Source organism: Odocoileus virginianus, chromosome 19 (assembly GCF_023699985.2).
Source record: "Odocoileus virginianus isolate 20LAN1187 ecotype Illinois chromosome 19, Ovbor_1.2, whole genome shotgun sequence".
Taxonomy (NCBI): domain Eukaryota; kingdom Metazoa; phylum Chordata; class Mammalia; order Artiodactyla; family Cervidae; genus Odocoileus; species Odocoileus virginianus.
In genome coordinates, this window is record NC_069692.1 from 5,253,308 (window position 1) to 5,271,178 (window position 17,871).

A 17,871-nucleotide genomic window follows, 5' to 3' on the forward strand; every position below is an offset into this window, starting at 1 on the left:
GTAAGCAAGTTAAAAACCATAGCGCCGCGCTCAGTCAACAACTCGTAACGGAGACGAGGCAAAATCCCCCACAAAGCGTAACTCGCGTCCTCCACAGCGGCTCCTCGACCGCCAAACCCATCCCGACAACCTTTGCGCCGCGTCGCGCCGCGCCAGCCTTGAGGCGCTTGGACCCCTTCGGCCGCCGTCGGCTCTGAGTTGCTACGGACAACCAAGCTGCCATCGCTATGTCTTTGCAGCAGACCCCTCAGTCGCGGGTGTTCGTGGAACTGCTTCCCTGGGCTGACCGGGGCCGAGAGAACTATCTGCTCTCGGGCGGAGAGACGCTGCCGGGCCTCCGCCGCCCTCTCTCCTCAGCGCCGGCCCAAACTCCCACCCGCGAGGTGCATGTCAGCGGCACCGCGGAGGTGTCAGCGAGCCCTGACCGGGCGCAGGTGGTCGTGCGAGTGAGCAGCACCAAGGGGGCGGCGGCCGAGGCCAAGAAGAGCGTTTGCCGCCGCCTGGACTACATCACGCAGAGCCTCCGGCTACAGGGCGTGCAGGTGAGCGCTCCGCCGGCCAGGAGCTTCCAGCCCGACCGCGAAAAGCCGGCGGCGGAGGGTAGGGGCGGGGAGGGTTTTGAGTGTCTGGGACACCTTTGAGTCTTCGGCCGCGTGAGGGGCCGCGAGGATCTGGCCGAGTGTATCTCTGGCCCATCCTCCTCACTTCAGTTCAGTCGCTCAGTCGTGTCCGACTCTGCAACCCCATGAATCGCAGCACGCCAGGCCTGTCCATCACCAATTCCCGGAGTTTACTCAAACTCCTGTCCGTCGAGTCTGTGATGCCATCCAATCATCTCATCCTCTGTCGTCCCGGTCTCCCCCCGCCTTCAGTCTTTCCCACCCCATCCTTTTAGGGGAAAGTAATTATCAGCTGCAGTGACTTGTAAAACAAAAGAATTAAAATTGAGTGGGGTTTTATTTGGTATCACTTGTTGCAGTAATTTGTTTTTAACCTTGAAATGACGAACTGTTAAACTTGAAACAATAAGATGTAAATGCTTGCATAAGTAGTGTGCTAGACCCTGAATCATTTTTTGTTTTTTATTCTGCACCCCTCCTCCCAGCCTGGGAAAGCTTTACATGAAATGATTCTTTCGGTATTTTTCGCAAAAAGTAATGTGGGCTGGGGCGGGATAGGGGGAATATTGTACCCATTTTCGTTTTATAAAGACTCAAAATTTTCTCCGAATTGTTTAGTTTTAGCTTAAAAAAGAAAAGCAAGTATATTGTACATGCCACATATGTGAAATACTTCTTCTTAACAGAGATGATCCTGAAACAAATCTCTAAATAAATCTTGCCCTAAGCCCACTTTAAAAAAAAAAAAGAATGAGTCTTCTTTAATTCGTACAACACCCCTGTTAAGCAGGTTTTAATAGCCCCACTTTCCAGATTTAAGGAAGTTAAATAATGCTCTGAACACCCAGGGTTATGTTTGAACTCCTGTATTCTCAAAACCAAAATCTAGGTTTCTTTCAACTATCCTAGGCTCCAGATAATCAGAATGAAAGAGAATTAGAAAGCACAGACTTCATAGGCTGTCTCAGATCCCTCTTATTACAGAGTAGCCTGAAGGCCAGAGCTGTGATTTGTGTCCCCCCCAACACTGAGTTCTTAAAAGTGCTCTTGTTAGAAATGACACACCCTCAAAAAGCAAGTCTTTATTTTAAGGAGAAGATTTATTTGTACTTATAAACATAGATTGCATTTATAAACATAGATGTATTTTAAAAGTCATTTTGAAGAGATGCCTCTAAATGATTTTACAGTTTAGAAAGATCTGCTAATTATAAATTATGTGAATAAAATGAATTTAATATATAGAAATATATTTTCTCCCCAAAACTGCTGCCCGTGCTGCAGACATATTTGAATAATATAACTAATTCTTAAGTTTTTTGCTTAAATGTATACGAAGCTCACATAGCTGCAACTTCTAATATGTAAAACAGGATCAGTCACGACATCCAACTTAAAGTAAGTACATTAAAGACTTAGTGTTCAAGATATGCAAAGGTCAGTAATCTCCAGATTATCTCTGCTGATGGAGGAAAGCAGTGGTAAATAATTTGTTCAGTAGAAAATGCAAATAAAATCATTTATATTACTATTTTGGGTGAATTTAATGGGTCTTCACAAAATCTTTATTCATTTTAAACTTTAGAATCTGTGTTTATAAACATCACTCCCCTGATTAAAAGGCCCCTCATATTCCAAACTCTTTCACTTAATAGATGGAGCTTAACTCTGTCATTTCCTGTCATCTCCTCCCCTCATAGACTGACTTCCCTTTTTTTTTCCTTTAAAAACCAGCGCAAGTTCACTTCTTGAGCACTTTTTTCCTACACTGCTCCCTGCATACCATACTCCATTCACCACCCTTAATAAAATGTATCACTTTATATTATAATTACTGCTTTCCTTGTCTCTCCTCCATATTCTAAACCTCCCCAGAGTGGAGATCATTTTGTCTCTTGTTTGCTTTGTATTGGTGGGTTATGTTTTGTACTCCTCACATAATGTGTACTTAGAAAATGGTTTTTAATAAACTATTCAGCTATCATATAGATCATATATAATTTTATGGTTATATATAGTTTCACCTGTGATGGCATGACCTCATTTTGAGTGTTTTCATGGAAAAATGTTTTAAAGTTACAAGAAATATTTACTCATTCAACCATAAAATACTTATTAAACATTCCTGATCACTGCATTTTAAATAAAACACTTATTAAACATTCCCTATTACTGTTCCTATTTTTCTGTTATCTTTTCTTTAAACTTTAAAAATTAAGAGAACTTTAACTTTAGAGATTTAGAGAACTTTAAAAATTAAGATTATCAATAACTATCTCTCATATATTGCAAAAATTTTCCCAATTTCTTATTTGCCATGTAACCTGTTTACAGTATTAAACATTAAAAATTTTAAAGATTTATTTAAATTCTCTTAATAGTAAAATTTTTCATGATATTTTTGAGTCTTCTAGTAAATCACTTAAACTCTTCGAAGTTTTATTTTCTTCATAAGGAAAGCTTCTCATAAGGAGATTAAAGCTAAATGATAAGAGTTTTTTAAATCCCCAAATTTGTAAGGACTAATGTAATCTGTTTTTATTGTTTTCTTGTTCTGCTTCATATGTTGGTTAAAGTACTATTTTTTTTTTATTGTTTTTCACTTCAAATAAACATTTCTCCCGCAAAAAAAAAAAAGTTTTCTGACTTTGGTGTAATGCTTATTGGGTCCTTCGAAAGCCTGAAGCTATATAACTATTAACTAATATTTCCTGGACTTTTTAGGGACCCTTTATAGTACATTAAATATTTACTACATTTGGAATTTATTTTGGTATAAGGAAAAAGGTTTTGTTTTCTCCTAAATGGGTAAGTTGCTGTACTTACCCATTTAGAAGAAAATATCTATTGAAACCATTTATTAAAGTCTATCTTTCCCTTACTGGATGTGCAAGAATCTAACTCAAGTGCCCTTAAAAATAAAAATTACTGCTTTATTTGATTTTATGGTTGATTCAATAATAAGAAAACAGCTCAATTAAAAGCACAAAATACCTGACCATATACTTCACCAAAGAATATATACAGATGACAAGTAAACACATGAAGAGATCCTCCACATCATTTGTCATCAAAGAAATGCAAATTAAAACCACAATTTGATACCATTATGCATGTATTAGATTGACTAAAATCCAATATCATTGATGATAGCAAATGCTGGCAAAGATGTGGAACAACAGAAATTTTCATTCATTGCTGGTGAGACTGCAAAGTGGTTTGGCCACTTTGAAAGGCAGTCTTACAGCTTCTTACAAAGTTAGACTTACTATAGGAACCATTAACCCACAAGAGAATCAAAGACTTACGTTCACATATAAATTTGCACAAGAATATTTATAGCAGGTTTATTCATAACTCACTAAAACTTTAAAACTTGGAACAGCCAAGATGTTTTCAACAGCGGAATGGATAACTGTTACATCCATGCATTGGAAAATTACTCAGCAATAAAGAGGTGCAAGCTATTCACAGAATAACATGAGCAAATCTTAAATATTATAAGCTAAAAAAACAGATTCAAAAGGTTTACATTCTGTGATCCATTCATGTGACATTCTGGAAAAGGGAAAACTATAGGGACATAAATTGGTGGACAGGTGGTTTGATGGCAAAGTGGTTAACTATAAAGGAGGTGCACAGAGAAACTTTTCAAGGGGAAAAAATTATTCTGTGTGGTACTGGGGTGGTGAATACGCTTGTCAAACCCATAAAACTGTAAATCACAAAAAGGGGACACTAATTATACAAATTAAAAAAAAAAACCACAGATCAATTCCAGGACAGAACCCAGACTGTGACAAATGAATCTAACTCTGTTACAAATGAATGACGTAATTGCACTGAACATGGGGACAGAAGGTGAGCAGAGTATCCTAAGTAAGTTTGGAAAATTATATTTTACTAGCAACTAATGATAAAGATGAAAGATACATAAACTCTGTACTCTAGTTAGTAAATGTTTTTACAAGGTTTACAGTTCTGTAACTGCTTTATATGTATAGTAGGCTTGAAAAATAGGTGGTTGGTGGATGAGGGAAATCAGGTTTCTGACTACTGTAGAGGAAATTATAGATAAGAAAGGAAAGTTAGAATGAACTCTGTGGTTCTTAATGAGAGTTAGAAACATCAGTATGAACTCATGTTTAGCTTAGTATATATCAGATGGATAGATACAGAAACAATTGTGGATATATGTGTATATGTCACAAAGAGTTGGACAAGACTGAGCGACTGAACTGAACTGATATGTACCATAGAATAAAAAAATGATAACATCAGAAAAACCTGAAACTGAGGAATATGGAACTCTATACTATCTTGGCAACTTTTCTGTAGATTTTAAATTTTTCTAAACTAGAAATGATTAAAAGGTTACAGAACAGCATATAGAGGATAATTTCATTTATAAAAAATTCTATACATCTACAAATTTTTCTGTGCATGGATAGATGATTTAATTAAATGTTTACTGAAATATTAACATGGGTTTGGAGACTATTCTTTCTCTAGTATTATTCATTAATTAGTGTATATTATTTTTATAAAAACTATAATGTTAAGTGAAACAATAAAAGATACTTTCTTTTCTGCTATCTTTCCTAAAATTATTTCTCTAATAATTTTTCCGTCAGAAGTCTTATATATATTTATCAAGTGAAGTGGGGGAAAACTGAAAAAAGACATCTAAGAAAATAGAAGATATGTTTACATGTCATAAAAGAATACTAAATGACAAATGTTTCATGTATCAAGTTTCATGTTTTCAACTTTAAGCAATGTATACAGCATTGGTTTAGTTTATATTTATCAATACTGTAATTTTCTACAGTGAATAATTATTACCATAAGATGATAATATCACAAAAATGAAGTAATATTTTCATTGAAACTGACACCAGAGCTATAATTGGAACTTAAGTTCTGATTTTCAGGTTAAAGCTTTTTAGAATTTTCTAGGTCTGTAAATGGCTTGAAGTTAGTGTATATCTTAAAATTCATGTGCATCTAAATCCTTTACCAAATAACATAACTAAGTGATTGAGCATCATCATCTTTATTTAGCATGTATTTTTAAAGATACAAACATTTATAAAATATAAGTTCTGCCTACCCCCAAGAGTGGGAGTAGGTCAAGAATTCATTTCACTAAATTTTAAAACCCTTTGAAACATAAATAAGAAGTTCAACTTTTTTATCAGAATTATATACCCTGTACTTACCCAGAGAATCAAAAAGCATTAATGTTACTTTTCTAAGAACAGGCTGGTTTAGGTCCAGTATTTCAGGAAATGTTTACATCATAATGATATTGCATCTCTGTTTGCCGAGTGCCTTCTCTGTCAAGCATTTTATTCACAACTTTTCATTAAATCCTCAAGTCAATTCCATGTGATCTCGGAGGTAATAGCAGTGAGTGGCAGCTTGAAGCAAGATCTTAGTTTCCTGCCTGGGAATCAAACCTAGGCTGGCTGGGTGAAAACAGGGATCCTAACCACTAGACCACTAGGGGCTAGAGGCAGAACCCTGGCCCTTGACCCCTTTGAAAAAAGAATTTTACTAAGAGACCAAGGTTGTAAAACAGGCAGAGATTATTAGAAGCATCATACGTGTGAAAGAGCACAAAGAAAAGCAGTTTATTTAGGACAGAAGCAAAGCAGAGGTACACACTCAGAGAAGAGTTAGGGCATCTTTGCTAAAGGTGTGGTCTGAATTGCTAAAATAGGGGCCTTCTTCCATGTCTTTGTTTTCCTCTAACCAATTATCTTGCTTGTTGCCCACATCTGATCTGACTCAGGGCCCTGACGAATGTGCGCATGAATCTTTTGGCCAAGATGATTCCAACACAAGGGTCTCTGAGGGGTTGGCAAAACATATTATGGGTTAGCACCCCCTTCCTTTTTGACCCCCTAGGAACTTTTCTGCACACGTACAGTCAGGGAGGTCTCTTTTTCCTGAAGAATGAAAGATGTGGTCATCTTTTTACTCCAGCAGGGCTTAGTTCCTCTCTGCTCCTGCCATTATCTTTTCCCCTGAAATTTTGGGGGAGGGAGAGACAAGCTCCAATTGCTCAGCCTGACAAACTCCAGTGGCTCAGCCTGGGGCCCATCTACCTACTACCTCACATGCAGTGTAACACAATTTTGTAAGTGTGGAAACTGTGTCTCAAACAGTTGAGTAACTTGCCCAAAGTTTCAATACTATATGTGTTCAGTAAATTAGTATTATTTGTGAGTTAAACATTTTATAAACATCCCTACAACATTCAGAATGTTTTAGGTACAAATAATGCTTCATATATATATCACCCTAAGTTCATACTTTTTGAACTAGCTAATGTAAAAATTACAAGTGGAATGACAATTATGATGAAATATCAGCAAATATTTGTAGGTTTCTGAATTTATATTTTTTTTAGGAAAGGTTTAAAGCCAGTTCTTTTCACATATTTTGTTATTCTGATTTTAATAAGTACAGGTTTATACTTTATGTTTTAGAGTAATTGCATTTAGTAGCCAAACATTTATTAATCATATTCTTGTACTTTCTGTTTCAGTCAGAAAATGTAACTGTGACAAAAGATTTTAAAAGGCTAGAAAATGCTTATCACATGGAAGCAGAGGTATGTATTATCTTCAGAAATAATTGGAAACAGCATGACTTTGTGGGGACAATTTGCATTTAATTTTATTCTTGAAAGTCAAGTACAGGAGAAATACTTCTCATGGTGTTGATTAAAGATCATTTTTCTCAAAATCATTTTTGGTTTTATATATATGAGTGAGATTTAAGAGAAATTGTTTTGAAATGGAATAAAAATAGCAAGAGGGAAGTAGCATTTAATTGCCACCTGAATAAAATTTTAGTAATGTTATCATGTAGTCAACAGGAGGAAACACTATAGAGGAAAAATTTCTTCTCCTCAAATAAATAGCAAATTAATAGTCATAGCATAAAGGATTGAAAGACTTCAACATTCTTTTGTTTCACAAGACAATTTTATTTTGTGTTAAAATTTATTTAAAAATAAAAACTACTCAACCTTTGCACAAATTGAAAAAATTGTTTATTTTTTTACACACAGTTAATGAAAATATTTAGTTCCTACAACTGTTGAGCTTTTTACTTACCTTCAAAGATTTTATGATCAGGACTTTATGAAGTCAGAGTATGTTATAAGTAGTTACAGCTAGGTTAGAAGACTGCTGTTTCTTTTTGATTACAAACTTCTTGGAGTATGTGCTTAGTCATACTGCTTCCTTGCCACAGGAAACAAACAAGAGTTGGATTAGAATGGAATCTTGTTAATCCAATCAGAGAATCTTTGCCTTTAGAGATGGAAAATACCTCAAGAAATCACCTAGTCCTACCTCCAGGCAGATAATATATTATTTTTCCTAGATTTAAGGGTGTGGCTTTAGACTAAGATAGCTTAGGCTCAGACTTTTTAAAGATCATATTACAAGAATTAGAATGGAATTTAGAATCCTGGCTTCTTATCTCTTGAGTTAGTAATTATCATAATACACTGTTGTCCTTATATTTACTTGAATAAATTTGTAATTTTTTCACTTAAAATTTAACTATCTAAAGGAATTTTAAAAATACTTACAATGATTTTGGGTTTCCCTGTTGGCTCAGCAATAATCCACCTGCAATGCAGGAGACGTCGTAGGCACCTCAGGTTCAATTCCTGACTCAGGAAGATCCCCTGGAGAAGGAAATGGCAACCCACTCCAGTATTCTTGCCTGGGAAATCCAATGGACAGAGTAGCCTGACAGACTACAGTCCACGGGGTTGCAGAGAGTCCGGACATGACTTAGTGACTAAACAACAACAACGATGATGATTTTAGGGCTTCACCTGGGAAATGTTGAAGTAACACCTTGGCTTTGCAATTCCTTTATCTGTCTTTCCACTTCTCATGTTTTCTTGTTACAGTTTCTGTGTTGGAGAGATTTTATTGCCTGGGACACAATAAGCATTCAATAAAAGTCTATTAAATAGGAAAAGTAGTATAATCAGTTTTCCCTCTCCTTTTCCTTGCACATTTCCATGTTTCAGGTGTTTTCCATACATTATCTCCTCTAATCTTTTTTCAACTCCTCATTTTTGTTGTGAAATATTTTATACATGGTTTGTGGTTTTAGTTGCTAAGTCGTGTCCGTGTCCGACTCTTGCGACCCCATGGACTGTAGCCCGCCAGGCTCCTCTGTCCTTGGGATTCTCTAGGCAAGAATACTGGAGTTGCCATTTCCTTCTCCAATGTATAAATCATATTTATATTTGATTTATGCATTTAAGTCATATTTCTCCTGTCTTATATTTCCCCAATGTTCAGCAAAAATATTGTTCAAAATCAAAGGCCAATTATAGACTTTTTCAGAAAGGTGAAAGAATTCATTACCATAGACCTTCAATCCAAGGAATGTTAAATGGAAGGTGGGTAGGTGGAAGAGAATGGTACTAGAAAGGAATAGGAATCTACACAGAGGAATGAAGAACATTGAAAATGGTAACTACCTAGGTAGATATGATATTTTTCTTATATCTCTATAACTTTACACCTATATAAAAATAATTGTTTAAACAAAAATGATAATGATGAACTTTAGGGGTTATAACATATGTAAAAGTAAAACATATAACAGCAGTAGCATGAAGGGAGAAATATAATATTTAAAGTTTATTCTCTGTGAAATGGTGTATCTCCTGAAGGTAGATTGCGATAAATCAAACATGTATATACTGTAAACTCCAAAGCAGACACTAAGGTAACAAGTTACAGTAAAGAAACCAATGAAGGATATTAAATAGAATTTTAAAAAAAATAGTCAATCTCCTCCAAAAAAGGCAGAAATGGGGAGAGGGGAATGAAGAAAATATGAGACAAATAGATAATCAGTAGCAAGATCAAAAGTTTAAATATAACCATATGAATAATCACATTAAATACAGATAATGTAAGGGGCTTCCCCAATGGCTCAGTAAAGAACCTGCCTGCCAATGCAGGAGACATAAGAGACACAGGTTCGATCCCTGGGTCAGGAAGATCCCCTGGAGGAGAGCATGGCAAGCCACTCCAGTATTCTTGCCTAGAATGTGGACAGAGGAGTCTGGCAGGCTACAGTCCATAGCATCGCAGAGAGTCGGACACAAGTGAAGCGACTTACACACACACACATTCAATTATGTATGCTCATGCCTATTACTTATATATATACTTACATATGGTAATATGGTAATATACATAGTATATGTATAGTACATATACATATGGTATATGTATGGGCTTCTTAGGTGGTGCTAGTGATAAAGAACCCGCCTGCCAATGCAGAAGACATAAGAGATGCAGGTTTGATCCCTAGATCAGGAAGATACCCTGGAGGAAGGCATGGCAACCCACTCCATTATTTTTGCCTGGAGAATACCACAGACAGAGGAGCCTGGCAGGCCTTGGTCCATGGGGTCATAAAGAGTCAGACGCAACTGAAGCGACTTAGCACGCACACATGCTGATGTGTAAGTGAGAGGAATGACAGTGATGATACAAGAGATGGGGTGAAATACTTAGGATTATTTTGTTATTATAAGGTTATTATATTATTATACAACCCATGAAGTGGTATAGTGTTATTTAAACTGGACTTGGATTAGTGGTAAATATGTACTTTAGGGAAACCACTGATAAAAGCTTGAAAAATACAACTGATATGCTAAGAAAGGAGAAGAAAAAAGGAACCATGAAATGCTCAGTTAAAAATCACAAAATGCAGAAGACAGAAAAAAGAACAAGGGAAACAAATAGAAAACAGTAAAGAATATGGTGGATATTAATCCAGCTATATCAGTAATGCTTTGAACATCAGTGGTCTAAATGCAGCAATTAAAAGACAGATTGTCACAGTTGATCAAAAAACACCACCCAACTATATGTTATCTATGAGAAATCTGTTTTAAATATAAAGACATATATAGATTAAATCCATGGAGAAAATTAATGATGCTAACACTAATAAAAAGAAAGCAAGAGTCACTATTGTAATTGTAGACAGAGCAGACTTCATAATAGGGAGTTATCTAGGATACAGAAGGGTATCATGTAATGATACAGGGCAGTTTTCCAAGAAACATAACAATCCATTGGGACTTCCGTGGTGGTCCAGTGGTTAAGACTCTGTGCTTCCAGGGCAGAGGGCGCAGGTTTGATTCCTGTTCAGGGAACTAAGATCCCACATGCCACATAGTGGCACAGCCAAAAAATAATAACAGTCCTTAATATGCATTCTCCTGAGTGTCAAACTACATCAGGCAAAAACTAATAGAACCTCTAGGAGAAATAGATGAGTCCACTATCATAGTTGGAGTCTCCAACTTCCTTTATCAAAAAGGGACAGATTCAGGGACTTCCCTGGTGGTCCAGTGGTTAAGAGTCTCCCTGGCCATGCAGGGGACATGGGTTCAGTCCCTGGTCAGGGAACTAAGATCCCACATGCTATGGAGCAACTAAGCCTGTGGGCCACAACTAGACAGACTATACACCACACAAAAAATTCCACATGATGCAATGAAGACCCTGCGTGCAGCAACTAAGACCTGATGCAGCCAAATAAATAATTTTTTTTTAAAAGGAAAGTCACTTTAAAAAGAAGAGGCAGATTCCGCAGGCATAAAATCTAATTAAATTCAACAATACCATCAATTGACTGGATATAATGGACATCTACAGGCCTTCTCAGGTAGTTCAGTGGTAAAGATCTATCTGCCAAGCAGGAGACATGGGTTCCATCGATCCCTAGGTCAAGAAGATCTCTTGGAGAAGGAAATGGCAACCCACTCCAGTAGTTGTGTAGAAAATCCCATGGACAGAGGAGCCATGTGTTCACAAAGAGTCAGACACAACTTAGTGACTAAAAAATAAAAAAAAATGGAAATCTATAAATTACTTCCCCCAAAACAGAATTCTTCTCAAGCTCTCATGGAACATTCACCAAGATAGCACACATTTGGAGTTTGGGTCTTTCAAGAACAAGCCACCCATTCTCAATACTTGGCTCTGCAGTAAACCTTTCTCTGCTCCCCTCCCCCCTAAAATACATTCTAGGCCAAACCTTATCCCTTAACAAATTTAAAAGTATAGATAATATGATGTCTGCTCTCTGATCACAATGGAATTAAACTAGAAATAAGTAACAGAAACATAATTGAAAAATCCCCAAATATGTGGAGATTAAACAACACAATTCTAAATGACATGTGGATCAATGAAGAAATCCCAAGAGAAATTTTAAAATATTTAGAACTAAATGAAAATGAAAATACAATCTATCAAAAACTATGACATGCAGCAAAAGCAGGGCTTAGAGAGAAATTTTAGCATTGAATGCATATAGTAAAAAGAAGAAAACTCTGAAATAAAGACGCTTCTGCCTTAAGAAACTAGAAAAGAGAGCAAATTAATCCAAAGTAAGTATTGAAACCAGACAGAACATCAGTCTTCCATGGATAACATTAATGATGAAAGACAACTGTTCTATATTGTATAAGATGACTCTTTGCTACTCCAGCCTGTATGTTATTGTTTTACATAATTTATATAAAGTGCTTCAGTACCTGTACTTTATTGTTTTACATATTGAGCTTGTGTAAAGTTTCCTTAGGAAAAAGGTTTAGTTTGCTTCCATAGAATGTTTTAAGACTACAGTTTTGAAGTATTGCTGGATATATAAGAACTGCTTCCACACAGTTGAAGGCAGATGGCATAATGAATTAGATGAGCTTTTGCATATAGATCTGAAAATAACTATTGGATAAAGAAGCATACCTCACTGACAGCAGTGAAGCATGAAGTAATTACCGCTAATCAGGAAGCTGGCTAACATCTAAAGAGATGTCTAAAGAGTCACGAAACATTTATCAGGCTAAGAATTTAGCCAAATAATAAAATTGAAGGGGAAACCCCCCAATTCTGTTTCATAAAAAGTCCCTGACTGATTTTAAATGAAGTTTAAAATGTTCAAGTCAACATTAAACAAATTACAAAATTCATAAGCAAAAATAAATTCAGTAACAAAATTTGGTTTTAAGTACCAAGTGGGTCTTTCTTATCTGTTATGTCCTATAAAATGACTTCACTGTAATCTGTCTTTACTTTTTTTAACTCACATTTAGAAAAAAATTTGAAATCATGCATCAAACATGAAAAGTAATTTCAACTGTTATTTCATTTACAGGTCTGCATTACATTTACTGAATTCGGAAAAATGCAAAATATCTGTAACTTTCTTGTTGAAAAGCTAGATAGCTCGGTTGTCATCAGCCAACCCCAGTTCTATCACATGCCAGGTTCTGTTGAGAACCTTCGGTAAGTTAAGCACATCCTTAAGTGAATTATCAACTAATTAAACAAAACTGTTCCATCCTACAGTTTGTTCAATGTCTTACTGATAATCTCTGCATTTAATTCCTAAGACGACAAGCCTGCCTTGCTGCTGTAGAAAACGCATGGCGCAAAGCTCAAGAAGTCTGTAACCTTGTTGGCCAAACTCTAGGAAAACCTTTAATAATCAAAGAAGAAGAAATGAAAGAATGGGAAGGCCAAATAGATCATCCCCAGTCATCCAGACTTTCAAGTTCATTAACTGTACAACAAAAAATCAAAAGTGCAACAATGCATGCTGCTTCCAAAGTATTTATAACTTTTGAAGTAAAGGGGAGAGAGAAGAAAAAAAAACACATCTAAAATTCTGACCAAAATATATTGTGTTTGTATCTTTTTTTGTCTATTTTTATACTTTTTATAACATTTGCTTTTGTCCTAAAAATAAATATTGTATAATATATAATAAAGTGTTTCACCCCCAAGTCTGTCAATCCTTGAATATAGTTCCACAGAATACTTATGTTTACTTTCTGTTTTCAAAAACTTATTACGGGAAATATTCTGGAAATAAATGTGTTATATACACTTGTATACAGACAGTTCACATAAGTGCATGTGTAAATAATTTTATATTTCTACTCTGGAAAGAAATGTTGACACAGTTATTAACATGATTCTTAACATTCATTTTTAGAAAGAACAATGGGCTTCTCTGGTAGCTCAGTAAAGAATCCGCCTATAATGCAGGAGACCAGGGTTCGATTTCTGGGTTGGGAAGATCCCCTGGAGAAGGGCATGGCAACTGCTGCAGTATTCTTGCCTGGAGAATCCCATGGACAGAGGAGCCTGGTAGGCTACAGTCCGTGGGGTTGCAAAGAGTCAGACACAACTGAGTAACTAACACTTTCCAATTCACACTTTCACAGCATTCATTCTTAGAAAGAACGATGAGCAATACATAACTTTAGATAAAAGGATAATGATGTATACTAAGAAAATGTTCTGATGCCAGAAATAAAAGGTAATATATGGACCAGACTCTTCACCAGGCCTCCTTTGATTATACCAGCATTCTCCAGTACAAATAGAATGCAATCCATGTATGTAATTTAAAATTTCTTAGTAGGTATATTTTTTAAAAAGTAAAAAATAAACAGTTGAAACTAATTTTAATACTTGATTTAACCTAGCATATCTGAAATATCATTTCAGCATGTAACTATTTTCTAAATAATTAATGGGTATTTTATATTCTTTTTTATTGTGTTTTCAAAATCCAGTGTGTATTTTATAGCACATCTCAATTCATATGCTGTATTTTCATCACAAATACTTGATCTGTATATAATTTATTTAAAATATAGGCAGAAAAAAAAAAATAGATTCACATACCCATGTTGTTCCAGACATGCTTAAAAGATCTAGTAACTGGATCAAGTTTCAGTTTTTAATTTAAAAAAATTTTTTTAATCTTAACATTCAGTTCCTTAGTTGCACTAGCCACATTTCAGGGACCTGAAAGCCATAAGTAGGTGATGGCTACCACGTCGGGCAGTGCAGAGCCATGCACTGAGATGATCCTTAAGGCCATCTCAGCAAGTACGTCACTGCTATTGCAATGTACACTATCTACAGCGTGTCTACAGAAAACAAGTCTGTCATGTTGCACAGGCTTACCATTCCCCACCACACAGCTAGGCCCTAGGGTGTTTTCTCCAATATTTCTTGACACTCGTATGCCAATATTTCTTTCCTATAACATTTCAGTATGCAATTCCCATCCCCACCCACTTTAAGTGGCACTAAAAACCACTTCTCCATCTCTTCTGTAGTATCCTTAGTGGGAGGCAATATGGAAGCTAAGAAGAAGAACTTCAGAATCTGACGCTGCTATTTTAAAATCCTGATCTTACCACTTGGGTGTAAACTTCTTTAGAATGGAGATCTTGTCTTTCTCATTCACAGCTGCATTCTCAGTCTCCGCACAGTGACAGGGCCAACACAGAGTAGGTTCTCAAATACCTGCTGAGCACATAAGCCGGTTACTAAAAACTTGGCAAGTCACTTTAATTAAGCTTCTCTTTCATCACCAGTGAAATGAAGCTAGTATCTATCCTGTGGTGTTACTGTAAGGATTACAGTTGATAAATGTAAGACAGTAAAGAATAATGCCTAGCACATAGCAGTCATTTGGTAAATGGTAGCCACTCTATCAACTGCATTCTTTGATTAATGTCAACCCAAGTAAAAGCTACCTTTTCCAAGTCTTCCATTAAGATGAATTTTTAAATAGTCATGTTAAAAATAAACAGAAAATCAGTTTAAGGTATGTTGAATTTTTCTTTCCAAAAACAAATAAATTATATCTAAGCATTTATTTATCCACTTGAGTAAAAATGTACAACTGAGTCTACATCAAGAAAAAATTTGTTCATACTCAGTAAAATTTAATCACGGAGTGATTTTTCTTAACCATGGCTACATTACATTTTTGGTTCCATATATGGTAAAGAAGGTTTTCTTTTTTTTTTCATCAGGAAAGATTTTTTTTTCTCTTTTTTTTTTTCCAGAAGGCTTTCAAGTTAGCAAGAAATATCAATACCTAAAAACAAATTTTAAGTTGGCATGCATTTTTTAGGATTCACAGGCATTTTTTCAGATATTGCTTCCCCAAAAAATCCTGTAAAATGGGCAGTCCTACAATTGTATACAGTATGTAAGAGCAGCGATCCTTCAATGATTGGACTGGTTTATGTATGACCTGTGCACTTTAAGAGTATCAAATTTAGTTGTCAGTTAATAGCAATTTAATTTCTGACACGTGGCAGATACTGGAATCTCACAATGAATTATTCAGGGGATCTATGCCACAAAGCCTACTAGAATAACCTATACTGAACTTAATGCTTTACTTCCTTTTAAAGAAAATCAAGAAAGCAAAAAATTATAATTGCTGTTTTCTGAAAGATTTCTAATTAGAATATTTGAAACAGACCTGATGCTGAAGCTGAAATTCCAATACTTTGGTCACCTGATGCGAAGAACTGACTCATCTGAAAAGACCCTGTTGCTGGGAAAGATTGAAGGCAGGAGGAGAAGGGGATGACAGAGGATGAGATGGTTGGATGGCATCATTGACTCGATGGATGGACGTGAGTTTGAGTAAGCTATGGGAGTTGGCGATGGACAGGGAAGCCTGGCGTGCTGCAGTCCGTGGGATCGCAAAGAGCTGGACATGACTGAGAAACTGAACTGAACTGAACTGAAACAGACCCACCCACTCTGTTCCAAGCTCCTTTTTAGAAGGAAATCCTATTAAAATAAGGTTTCTGAATATTACTGATAAAATAGGACTCCATTCAGCTACATACTAAAAATTACATTTTTTAAAATTTATTTTAGTTGAAGGATAATTGCTTTACAGTATTGTGTTGGTTTCTGCCATACATCAACATGAATCAGCCACAGGTGTACATATGTCCCCTCCCTCCTGACTCCCCCTCCCACGTCCCTCCGCACCCCACCCTTCAAAGTTGTTACAGAGCCCTGGTTGTAGTTCTCAAGTCATAAAGCAAATTTCCAGTGACTAAGATTACATTTTTTGGTGGTAGCAATTTACCTTACTTTTATCAGTATTCTTATTTGACAGTTAACTTGAGTTCAGTGTAAATAAGTAAGACCTGCAGAAATATTTTTTAACCTAAGATTCTGTACCTCATATTCCATAAATTTTGTTATGTCCTCTTTGGAAATGTAGGCTTAGGATACCCCAATTCTGTCAGACTTGATAAGAATTTGATAGTGAGGAATTTTCACTAGCCTAAAAAAAAGAATGAGTTATTAGGTCAAAAGTGGGAGTTAACACATTATCTACAGTACAGAATTATCTGGGAGACAAATGCTTCATTATTCATTCCAGAAAAAACTACATAAATTAGTTTAATCAAAATAACAAGCGTTTATTATTTTATTCATATTATATTTGCAGCCAAATAGTTTCTGATAGCTGTAATCTGTTGTGGCCTAAATCTCTTAATCATATTTGATTATGTTAAAAGACTAGAATTCACAGTGGCTAAAGCAAGTCAAACATTTTTCTCAGGGTGAGATAATATACGCTTTTCAAGAGGGATTATTTGTAGTATTTTATTAAAAGAAGAATATTCTTTTAAAACCTGTTAAGGAATTCCCTGGTAGCTCAGCTGGTAAAGAATCTGCCTGGAATGCAGGAAGACCCTGGTTCTGTTGTGGGGTCAGGAAGAACCCCCGGAGAAGAAATAGACTACCCACTCCAGTATATTCCAGCTTCTCTGGGGGCTCAGACAGTAAAGATTCCACCTGCAGTGTGGGAGACCTGGGTTCAATCCCTAAATTGGGAAGATCCCCTGGAGGAGGGCATGGCGACCCACTCCAGTATTCTGGCCTGGAGAATTCCCATGGACAGAGGAACCTGGTGGACTGAAGTCCATGGAGTTGTGAAGAGTCAGACAGGATGGAGCACGGCACAGCACATAACCTTTAAGCAGGAGGGCATTATGCTGAGTCACTCTCTGGAGCTCCAGCTTCAACGTCCCAACCAACAGGTAGTCTCAGATAGCCATGTCACTTGTGGATGATCACCAGTCCCACCTCAACATGAACAAATGCTGGTTCTGGACTTCAGATGCAAGGTGGCTCTGTTATAACAGTTAAAAGGCAGGAAGACTAATCAAAAACATATTTGCTACACAGAGTTTAAGATCTATCAGGGCTTCATAATGCTGGGTACAATTAAGAAGACAAATTAGTGAACCAAAAGCTAAAATTAGTTTCCACACTAAAAGATTAAAAGCCTAAGTGGCAGAAGAAAGTACAAATCTACCAGAAAC

The 17,871-nt window shown here is 36.2% G+C and overlaps 1 protein-coding gene across 1 annotated transcript; it reads left to right on the forward strand.

Annotated features, from left to right (window-relative positions):
- Positions 1 to 111: 111 nt before the first annotated feature.
- Positions 112 to 13,486, forward strand: IRAK1BP1 (interleukin 1 receptor associated kinase 1 binding protein 1). Its single transcript, XM_020899162.2, has 4 exons — positions 112 to 542; positions 7,177 to 7,242; positions 12,855 to 12,985; positions 13,093 to 13,486. Exons 1-4 carry the CDS (start codon positions 228 to 230, stop codon positions 13,361 to 13,363), a joined length of 783 nt encoding a protein of 260 aa, XP_020754821.2. The 5' UTR covers positions 112 to 227; the 3' UTR covers positions 13,364 to 13,486.
- Positions 13,487 to 17,871: the final 4,385 nt, after the last annotated feature.

Bases quoted from the DNA above. Each gene is read 5' to 3' on its own strand.
- IRAK1BP1 (XM_020899162.2), top strand. From the start codon at position 228: ATGTCTTTGCAGCAGACCCCTCAGTCGCGGGTGTTCGTGGAACTGCTT. The intron at 543-7,176 runs GTGAGCGCTCCG...TTTCTGTTTCAG, and splicing joins TCCGGCTACAGGGCGTGCAG to TCAGAAAATGTAACTGTGAC. The intron at 12,986-13,092 runs GTAAGTTAAGCA...TTAATTCCTAAG, and splicing joins GGTTCTGTTGAGAACCTTCG to ACGACAAGCCTGCCTTGCTG.